The following is an 11,196-nucleotide window of genomic DNA, read 5'->3' as shown; positions in this document are numbered from 1 at the left end:
TATTAATAATTCTTAATAGCAGAACTGCAACTTGAACTGAATATTATTTTTGCCCCAAACCAGTGCCCACTTCACTTTTTCTTTCTACCTAGTTTGGGAACATTTCACTCTGCAATACCCCAACCCTCTTCTTTTTTTTTTTTTTCCTATAGTTCATTTAGCTTGGAAATACCTACTGACTTTGTTCTATATTATATGGAAACTAGACACAATACTTACTTATTGGGAAGATTATTCCGCTTGCCTTACCTTGCATTTGAAGAGGGATTATGTATCTTTTGTTAGAAAGTCACTTTATTTTTGTGATTGCATAATTAATACATCCTAATACTGAAAATTTGGAAAGAAATAGAAAGTATTTCTAAAACAAAAACTATCATCACCCAGAGATAACTAATGCTTGTTGCTTTGGGTTGCATGCTTCCTGACGTTTTCTGTTCATGCCATTGTTTTGTTTTTAGGATGCTCTCTCTCATCTCCACATAAGAATATCATTTGGCCTGCCACACATAGATTTGCTTTTGTGTACTCCAGAGGAACAAATGAAAAAAGTATTAATGTACGTAAAGTAGGATCAAGAAGCTCTATCGGATTGCTTCATCAAATTACACAATTACAAAAGAGACAAAGGAGAGTCTTAAAGATTTTTAGATTGTTTTTTCAAAAAGATTATATTCCTAATCTACATCCTCAAAGTCTACTATTATAGACCATTAGAGCTTCCCAAAGTAGTTGTACTTACGTTGTTAAATACCCATGCTATTTTTTTTCCAGGTTTTGAAGATCATGATCACATGGACTCATCTAACTAAGTGGTACGTGGGGACATGGTGGTCCTTTAGAGAGCACATCTAAATTACTGGCTAATTCCTTGGTTTGCCACCCAACATAGGACGTTGTTTGATTCTGTCTATCAGAACTCTCCTAAATTTTCCCCACCATGCTATCTTTACTAGCCTGAACTCCTTTCCTAAAATGGTCCTTCTGTTGATCCTGTCAGTTCTGCTTTTGAAAGAAGATGTCCGTGGGAGTGCACAGTCCAGTGAGAGGAGGGTGGTGGCTCACATGCCGGGTGACATCATTATTGGAGCTCTCTTTTCTGTCCACCACCAGCCCACAGTGGACAAAGTTCATGAGAGGAAGTGTGGGGCAGTTCGTGAACAGTATGGCATTCAGAGAGTGGAGGCCATGCTGCATACTCTGGAAAGGATCAACTCAGACCCCACACTCTTGCCCAACATCACCCTGGGCTGTGAGATAAGGGATTCCTGCTGGCATTCGGCTGTGGCCCTAGAGCAGAGCATTGAGTTCATAAGGGACTCCCTCATTTCTTCAGAAGAAGAAGAAGGTTTGGTGCGCTGCGTGGATGGGTCTTCCTCTTCCTTCCGCTCCAAGAAGCCCATCGTAGGGGTCATTGGGCCTGGCTCCAGTTCTGTGGCCATTCAGGTCCAGAACTTGCTCCAGCTTTTCAACATACCTCAGATTGCTTACTCGGCAACAAGCATGGATCTGAGTGACAAGACTCTGTTCAAGTACTTCATGAGGGTTGTGCCCTCAGATGCTCAGCAGGCACGGGCCATGGTGGACATAGTGAAGAGGTACAACTGGACCTATGTGTCAGCTGTGCACACAGAAGGTAAGCATCCTTTATATACCTTGATGTGTGTCTTTTTATGCACTCAGCAGATTCCCTGTTATAATTTCAGGTTTTGGAAGGCTAAAATATTCCTGGTTATTGGGATCTTTTGAGGTGCCTGGTTATCCCAGTAATAAAAGAAGGGTCAAGTGGCAGATGTCTAGAGAGGTTTGGATTTAGGCTAATATGAATGTTGATGTGGCCACCATTAGGTGAAATGAATTTTTTTGTGTGTTCTATTACCGTATTATATTACCTGTATTTCTGCTATGATGATTCTAGAGACTTCTAAGTTTTCTGAAATCTAATTAACATTTCATAATTTTCACACTTAAAGTTGTTCCAACTGTTTCTGATAAAGAGAGGTACACATAAATTGAGGTAGGGACTGGAGGCAGTCTGTTCTGGCCAGGTCTACTGTAATAGAAAATTACCAAACAGTTTAGTCTTTCAACTATTTTTTTTTTCCAAAAGAGAGTATAGTTAAATCTGGAAGAGAGATATGTATGAATTAATATAACCCTTGTCTAGAACATACTTAGTGTAAGTTTTTAACAATTCAAAATTAGTTTTGCTTTGAAATTTATTGTTTCTTTATGCTCAAAGCAAAAAAGGAGCAAAATGTGACTAAGGTTTTATAACAACAACAATATTAGTCCTTATTTGTTATAGTGTTTCAAAAATGTTTTCATATACATAACTTATTAGTTCATGATCAAGGCTGTTTGGGATAGGTTTGGTTTGACTACAGAGGTTAAGTGACCCAAATGTGAGACTCACTAATTACACAACACTCTTTCTAGAACAACATACTGCCTATACTAAGGCCAGAAGGTACAAAATACTTTTAGAGTTCATGGAAGCATGGTGAGGATTAGTTAAGATGAAAGAATCTTACAATAACATTATCAATATGGTCCAAACAATCCAATCCTATAAAATGTGGGGTTGAGTTATTGAGCAATTTATGAAATGACCAGAATGAGCCTACTTTGGAGGTTGGTAACCAATCACCAGTCAGTTATAGCCAACCCTTCGTTATGAAGTAGCATAATGTAGATTTCACTGTGTGCCCACTCATTAACAATGTTCAAAGCTGTACAAACATAAAATGGTCTCCCATACTAGACTGCGATTTTTATGCCTATGGAAATTCTTGTGTATAAGTTTGTAGTTTACTTATTGAGATGTTAGTATGTGGAGATTTTGAGCGATGGATAGATGATTGAGAGACTTTGGATTTTTTTCTAATGCTGAGATTTTCATTATAAAACCAGTATTTCACTTAAGTCTCACAACAACCCAGTGATACAGGCAATCCAGGTATTTTATTCCCATTTTAAAATACAAATGCTTTTAGCATTTAAATGGTCCATCCAATATATACTTAACAGTAATTTTAAGAGTAGGACTCCTCATTACTGACTTCTAGCTTAGGGCCCTATTTTAATTGAACATAATCCAATGTAATCACACCTGAGGATGTATTTACACAATACATATTTAATAAGCACAGATACATGTAAGGACTTCTGATAGTCCTGTGAAGGGACAGCCCACTGTAATATTTATATATTAATACCTTCAATGGGTAGGCAGTCTGGCCAAGGACAGGAGGCATGCATTAATACTTATATAACCATCATTCATGATGACAAGAAGTTACAAATATGTCTTTAAAGTAAACTGACATGGAAAAAAATCAAGTCCTGTTTTATGGGGATGGGCCCCATGGTGGAGATCGTCAAGAAGGAAATGGAATTTGAGTTGGATTTTGATAGGAAGAATACTGACAAATGGTGAAAATTAAGAAGAGATGGATTTCCAGAAAAGGGCACGAGGAAATATGAGTTGGGAAAGTAAAAAATGTTTTAAAAATGTGAAGGATAAAGTTATGTTTTGGTTCAAATCATAAATTTCATTAGGGACTTCCCTCTAGCTTTAGAAGAGTAAGTCTCGGTCTCTATGTAGGACAAGCCAATTCAAGATTGTGCTCTAAGTGAAACTCATAATTATGACCATTGGCTGTTTCTAATTTAAATTTTTTTAACCTAAATGTATGCCAATAGTGATCTAATAAAATAAATAGATTTGTTCATATAAGTATTATTGCATAGCTATTAAAATGAATGAAGCATTCTGTAGGTAATGAAATAATAATAATGAACACCAAGACCATTTTTTAAGTGAAAAAAGCAAGGCGTAGTTTTGTGTAATGGCACGTTATTTGTGTAAAATGGAGTTTATGTAAACCATTGGATTCAAGGAATTGCTCCCAGAGAAGAGCAAAACAGGTAATAGTTGCTACTTCTGAGGAGGAAATAGAAGAGTTAGGGGATCAGGTAGAATGGGAGAGACTTACTTTTCTTGTATAACTTTTACATGCAAACATTTGAAGTTGTGTATTATAAGCATAGACCACCTATTGAAACAACATTAAGAAGGAACATTCTATATGTAGGTAAAAAAAAAATAAGCCAACAAAAATTTCATTGCCAAATCCTGGCAGATGTAGTTATTTTGCCAAAAGTAAGTCAATAGAAGTTGTATTGCTAAATACTAGCAAAATATTTGGATACGAACAGGATTTAGGAGAGAACATGCTTCAAGTACGGACAAAGACAGGAAGAAATACTCTTTGGCTTATTTCTTTATGTGGTTTAGTCAGAAAGTATTTCTATTGCTTTGATCCCAAGCAATTTTGTGGATAATGAGGTTATATGGTGTTGCAGCTCACAATTTATCCGTATAGGAGTGGGGTGGTAAGAAGTATCACAAGGTGAAATCACATCTGGAGTCAGAAAAGTGTTGGAGTATAAGGAGGTACAGCTCTGTTGGGTGCTATGGAAACTCCCCCAGGTGATGCCTGGATTTCTGCGGCCTGGCCCCTCAGAAAGCCCGGAGAGATTTCCCATGAAATGGTAATACCAGTTCTTCCTTCAGCCTCTTTCTTGGCTGAAGTGGGATAATGCTCTCTAGCCCTGGATCTCTCAGCCCCAGTATCTCAAACTATTCCCATGTCCTTATAACTTCCGCCTTTGCTCAGTTGATATTCTTCTTTTTTTATAATTTTTTTATTTTAATAAACATATGATATTCTTCTTTTTTAAAGAGTATTGAAGTTTCTAAATGCTTTTCCAAGATGCATTGAGGTCTATGAAAAGATGTTGTCCATTAAAAAAATCCTTTATCCTCCCCCACCCCACAAGTTGGTCATTTACTTCAAACTTAAACATGGTAGTACAGTCCCCTTGGCGGGGTTCACAGGTGTTCCTTCCAGAAAGTGTTGCTATCACAGAATTCCTGAGGAGAGCACAATGAGAGCTGGGGTTTAGCTTCAGTGTTAATCTCTTATACTTGCCATTTCCTTGATATGTGGTTTTTCTAGGCTACAGGATTAGTATTTACTGTAGCTTGTTGAACCATGCAGAAATTGTGCCTAGGCCTTCTAGGAAAACAAGTTAATAGTATGAAAGTGAAAAAAGAAAAAAAAAAGAATTTTTTTCTTTTTAAAATGAAGACCACACTAGTTCTTCAGCTGTGCGTAGGAAAGGAACAGAAATCATTCAGAAGAAAAAACATTAGTCCTTTAGAGGCATCAATCCAGTCAGCACTCTGTCTGCTCTCAGGGGTCTTTTGCCTCAGCACTTTTGCAAACCTTGGTATGTGGGTCCATTTGATGTCACAGGATCAGTGGTGCTTGCCTGTTTGGAGGTGTGGCAGACCTGCTGCTCTGATGACTTCCTTTGTTTTGTGACTTGGTAGTTCCCTCCGACTCCCAAGCAGCACCAGCCTTGTGACTCTTTTGGTTAATAAGATGTGGTGGAAGTAAAAACTTCCCTTCTTGTCTGTCTGTCCTGGAACACTATCCTCACCATGTGAAGGATAAGAGCACCCAGGGTTTCCAGATGAGGCCATCTTAGACCACTTGACCTCAACTATGAGAGAGCACCTAATGAAGATCCAACACAGTTGCCTTCGTGACCCCACATTACTTGCAGTCACACGTTGAGCCTAGCTGAAGCCATAAATGTTACTCAGCTAACCATAATGAATACCTAAAAGACTGAGTCTTGTATAAGCATACATAAACAGCGATGTGTTCCCATAACTTTTACTGCCCCGTCTCCCAACTAGATACTACTATAACATTAACACTTCAGAATCAAAACAAAATACATGTATTAAAATGAATTACTCTCTTTGTATTTAAATGTGAAATGAAATATAATGTGTTATTTTATAACTGTGAAATAAATGCTGCTGGCAGGAAGGAACATTTATTAAAGTCTTTCATCCATACTCCCATGACTAAAGATTCAATAATTCCCTTAAAGTATTGATGTTTAAGTAATCACACACTTGCATATATTCCGTTATTACGTGCTTCTCCTTGATTTAGCTGTATTTCATTGAGAAAAGTAGTTACAGACTAGATTTTATGTATAAAGTCATGTATATTGTACTTTATGTGTGACTTACAGGATTTTTATACTTCGCAATTTTTGCTGATTTTGTGCTTACTGGAGTACCTAGCACATAGTAGGTGTTCAAAGACTGTTTGCTAAATGGATGGATTTGTGTTAGAATAGTACTTAACTCACTATTTATGAACATATAGCATGTAGATAAATAGCCGGCACTTGTAATTTTTCAGGTTTGATTCTTTATAAAAAAGAGTTGCCAAGATGCTTCCCCTGATTAATTGTAAAATGTTACCCATACCCTACTACTTTTTTGTTTGCATTCATTCTTGAATTTATTATTTCCATCTAATGACATAGGAATGTTAATTTTTTCTAGACAAAAAACATGTCAGTGATGCTCTTGGGGAAAAATGTACCAGTAAGTTGTACTGATAAAATGACATCATTAAGAACATTGTCTTCAGGCTAACCTGCATATTGCAGTGTTGTACCACTTTCAAGTTGTAATATGGTTTTCCATCAATTTATTTTTTTAACAGGTGATAGCAGTCAAGCCCTGCTTGAAAGATCTTCAATGTGATTCATAGTCTATATGCTTAGCCTAACTTCTGAAAAATGGGACCTCATTCCTGTCACTTTTTTTCTATTAATTGGGATTATATCAAGACAACAATTTAGTGTGGAAAGATGAGAAATATCACTGTGGGCCTTAGTAGTACTTTTTAAAGGGGTTTCATTTTGTTTCTCTAGGGATTGAATAGTGTTGAGAGTTTAAATGGATTTTGAGATGATCATGATAATAATTCAGATACAAACTATTATTAATCTTGTAGAATGTTAATACTGGAAGCGTCTTAAGTGAGCACATAGTTTAACACCTCTGTTACAGTTGGGGAAACAGAGACAGTAAGGACAAGTAATTTGGCCTTACTTGTACGTAGTTAGTTACAGGGTTAGGTTTTGGAACTCAGTATTCCTGTCCAGAATTCCATTTCTACATCATTGTTAGGGATAATTACTCAAATTCTTCTTCTTCTCCACCCCCCCCCTTTTTTTGTTATTGTGTTACTTCTCCATTTCATTGCTCTATTCCTTTTCCTTCATCTCAATTATGCCAATATGCTGAAAGATTTTTTTATGTTATGTTATTCACCATATAGTACATTATGCTGAAAGTTTTAATATCTATCTGAAGTAGTAACAGGGACTACAAATGAATTCATTATTGTGGAAGTTAGCTTTGAGAAATGATGTGACCCCTTTGCTCTTGACCTATGAATTAGATGAATTGCTTCTTTACCTGAGTCATATTGCAGGTTTGCAGGAACTTTGAAAGATTTTTCTTTGCTTCACAAAAATTCTGAAAACATGAGACCCCCCCCAGAAATCTTTGTGATTATGGAATGATTGGGCAATTATATTGGTTACCCTGATATAACAACACATAAAAAACAGAAGATGCAGAGACTTTTAGGTCTGTGATATTCTCCATTAAATTGATTTGATTGTAGAACTATAGTCTGGGAAATAGAGTGGCAACTTTAATAGTAATTAAGTAATTTTTCATTTCATACATCACTGTCAGAAACTTCGTTGTTAGTAATGAAAGAAATACAGGTACCCCTGGGAAGTTTGTTCAGGGGATGCTGCTTTCGCCTTCCCTTCCAGATAGCGTATGGTGTATTAGTGGCTGGCCTCTGAGGGAGTTATTATTGCCTTGATCAGGGAAAACATAGGCTCCTTTGACATATCTAACTGAGGCTCGGACAAGATTGTCCCTGTTTATAGATTTGATCCGAAAGGTTGGACTTTAGACCAGGTTTGACTCTAACTCACCTCTAAAGATTCCTGATGGACATAGCATCCCTATTTCCACTTTCTCATGCACTATTACTGTCTATTCACTGCTGAAAATACCGGATATCCACCCCCGACCCCGAAATACTCCATATCCAGGATGACTAAGTTAGAAGGATGCTTGTTTTCAGAGGGTATTTTTGCACTGATGCTTCCACACACACAAATACATAGCTGGGAGAGGGGGATATGCAGTTTCAACTAATCAGATGTTTCCTTTAAGGAAGATCAGCTCTTAGTATGTATGCCTGTTCGAAATAGTTAGCATTTATCCATTTTATGGATGTGTGCGGCCCACATTGTGTGTTCTTCCTGTCTCCTTTATTCCAGATCCCAAAGAGATAACGTTATTTTCTGAGCTTTAGAGTTTGAATATTCAGAAAGTTCATTCATTCTATTTGTTAAAGAGATGATCTTGTGACTTCATTCCTCGGTCATTAGAACCTTCATAGCTTCTAGGTTTATAAAGTTTAGTCTGAGTAATAAAAGTTGCTGTTGATTGAAGATTAGTGTGGAATGGGAGGGCATGGTATGAGGTGTTCACGCTCCAATTAAAACAATTTCTGCACAACAAACCTTGCCCAATATATATGAAGTGAGTACTTACAAAAAAGCAAGGATAGATATCCACAAACGTCTAAACTGGAGATCCTTCCCTTTCTCCCTTTTCTCTCTTTTTCTTTCTGTCTCTCTTACTTACCACATTTTCCTCATCCCTTCTTTAGATGCTGGCCATTTTTATACTTTGTAGGTTGTTCAATAAGTCTAGTCAAGGGTAATAGCCTGATTATTCCATTAATTTGGAAACAAATATATGAAAGTTGAAAATTACATTAATGATATTTTGGAGTTGGAAAAAATAAAATTAAAAGAAGTATCACTGGCATCAAAGGTAGGAGTGTTTACTGTGTGACTCTGAGACAATGACTCCTTCCTTCATTTGTTGTATGAAGAGGTGCTAGAGAGGATGTTCTTGTAGGTGCTTTCCAAGACTGGCTTTCTGTGACTTGCTTTTATGCTTCCATAGACTATACCTGGAATGGATTTGTATAAATGTTGGGCATCACATTTAAAATAAACACAACCAAGTGTGATCTGTTCAAACTAGAGTGGTCAGAAATGGTTATGAGATTTGAAACCGTGTCTTCAGAGAATGAATTTGGCACACAAAAGATAAGACATAGCAGGGACCTGACTGCTACCTGTAGTAGTTTGGAGAATTCAGGTGGAAAGAAGCCGTAGTCACGCTACATGACCAGGAGCATTACAAAAAGAGCTAATTACTGAAATATGAGAGTAACAAATTATGGTTCACTTTTAAAAAGCTTATTTTATTCACTCATACAACTGTTCACTGAAGGAATTGTCTCTCTCAGAAAGTGGTGAGTCAGTTTTCTGTAGGTCCTATGCACAGCCTGGAACAGATAATCACTTGGAGGGGCTATGGAAAAAAGAACTTAAGTCTCATTTGGGGGAAGGAGGGAGTTGGACTCTCTGTTCCTTTTGATAACTACTAATATTGATGACAATTAAATGTCATGTAATTGAGATTCTATTATTCTGTGAATTAAAACATGATTGCATATACTGTGATATCTCATTAATTTGTTACTTGATTCATTTATTCCATAACACGTTCCAATAAAGTAATCGTTTCATAGGTTAGAGAATAAGTATGTAAAGAGGAAGTAATTTCCCCAGTAATGCCGCATCCAGTTAGTGGCAGAGTGAGGATTTGGACCCAAGGGAAATTCTTTTTAAATCAACCCAAATTTTCTCCTTCTATATTAGGGTAGTGGTGGCTTCAAGCAAGAGTGGAGTGCACCTTTATTGACTCCTTTTCTCTCCCTAGGAAATAAGAAAACTACTTGTTTTCCCACTGAGAAAAATCTTTGAGCATGTTTCTTGTATCTTTTTATTCAGCTTTGAAAGCAACACCTTTGTTTGTTCCCATGGAAGGAATTAATTATAGTAAAGAGAAGATAAATTAAGGAGGTTGCTTGTGGCAACAAGTTGACCTCACAGAAGAACTTTGTGTGAGTCTAATGATAAGTACAGACTGTATCTGGTTGTTTTTATTCACATCTTCATTGCAGACGCCACACTCCATCCTTCAGATGCCAGTTATAGGAGGAAGCAGGATGGTACACATTTTTTAGGAACAGGAGAACATATTGTTAGTGATGTAGCCTTATGTATGAAAGACTTCTTTGGAATTCATCAGGATGAGGAGTTATGAAATCCTTATTTTGGCACATTTGCATGTACTCCAGAAAGACTTCTCAACTTAACCAAATGTTGAGTTGGGGAGATTTTTTTGGCAAGAGGTGTGATAGTCAGCTATGTTCATTTGAGGGGACTTTGAAATGAGTGATTATGCCCCAATGATGCATTTTATGTATCTGCTTTCATATACACATGAAGGCTTTTAAGAGAAAGAGATTTCCTAGTTTTTGTTTTTGTTTTTGTTTTTTTCAAGAAGTGCATCAAAACCCACGTGTCGTTTGTAAAACCTACCCATTGGGTTGCACCAGCAGGTAATATAGAGGTGAATAAAAAAAGATAGAGTAGAATGTAAACATCGGAGTATTACATGATAGTAAGTGTAGGTATTGTTTTGTACATTTTTATTTTAGTTGCACATAACCATATGTGTCCTGTGGGTTACCACTTAAAAAATATATTTCTTACTATGTCGTATAGCTAAAAAAAAACCCTGAAAGCTACTTATTCTACTCTTCTTTTTAACATTGTTAATACTTTTTTTTTTTTTTTTGGTAGGGAATGGCAGTATACATATTCATTCTTCTGTGACCATGTCGTGTGGTTTGTCTCTCCTGGATGGGTGGGTTCTAATACTTCTTCTTAAAAATAAGCAAGAATTCTAAGACACTCATGGTAGGAAATGGTGAAGACATTGAGAAAACGTAACTAATTAATATGTTGTTGATAAGTGACATAAGCATCAACATAGGACAATGGCAAGGACACCAAACCAGGAAATCAGAGGCAAGTTCTTGGTCCAAGTTTTTAATCAGACACCAAGACAAGCCTGGGAACACTATGTATTTTTTTTAATATCCCAATAAGTACATTAAAAATAAATACAAATGATATTAATTATAATTTTGGCACTAAAAGTGTACATATATCAAATTAATAGATCTACCCCAACACACACAACACAATGTGATAATATTCCCAAGATAGTTGCTTATTACATAAAACAGATCATGATAAACCACCTGTGTATAATAAGGCACAAGTTTAAACATA

The 11,196-nt window shown here is 36.6% G+C and overlaps 1 protein-coding gene across 2 annotated transcripts in view; it reads left to right on the top strand.

Annotated features, from left to right (window-relative positions):
- Nucleotides 1-963: 963 nt before the first annotated feature.
- Nucleotides 964-11,196, top strand: part of GRM5 (glutamate metabotropic receptor 5) — a gene marked incomplete at both ends in the record, with an annotated part of 484,777 nt that continues 474,544 nt past the window's right edge. The window contains one exon of one of the 2 annotated variants that reach the window (XM_080816131.1): nucleotides 964-1,636. In XM_080816131.1, the coding sequence (XP_080672257.1) occupies nucleotides 976-1,636 (661 nt within the window). The remainder of the gene's footprint in view (nucleotides 1,637-11,196) is intronic. The other variant, XM_080816130.1, reaches the window with a different exon arrangement.

The sequence above is a fragment of the Martes martes genome (assembly GCF_963455335.1).
Source record: "Martes martes genome assembly, chromosome: 10".
NCBI lineage: Eukaryota > Metazoa > Chordata > Mammalia > Carnivora > Mustelidae > Martes > Martes martes.
This window is presented reverse-complemented; position numbering and strand designations above follow the sequence as displayed.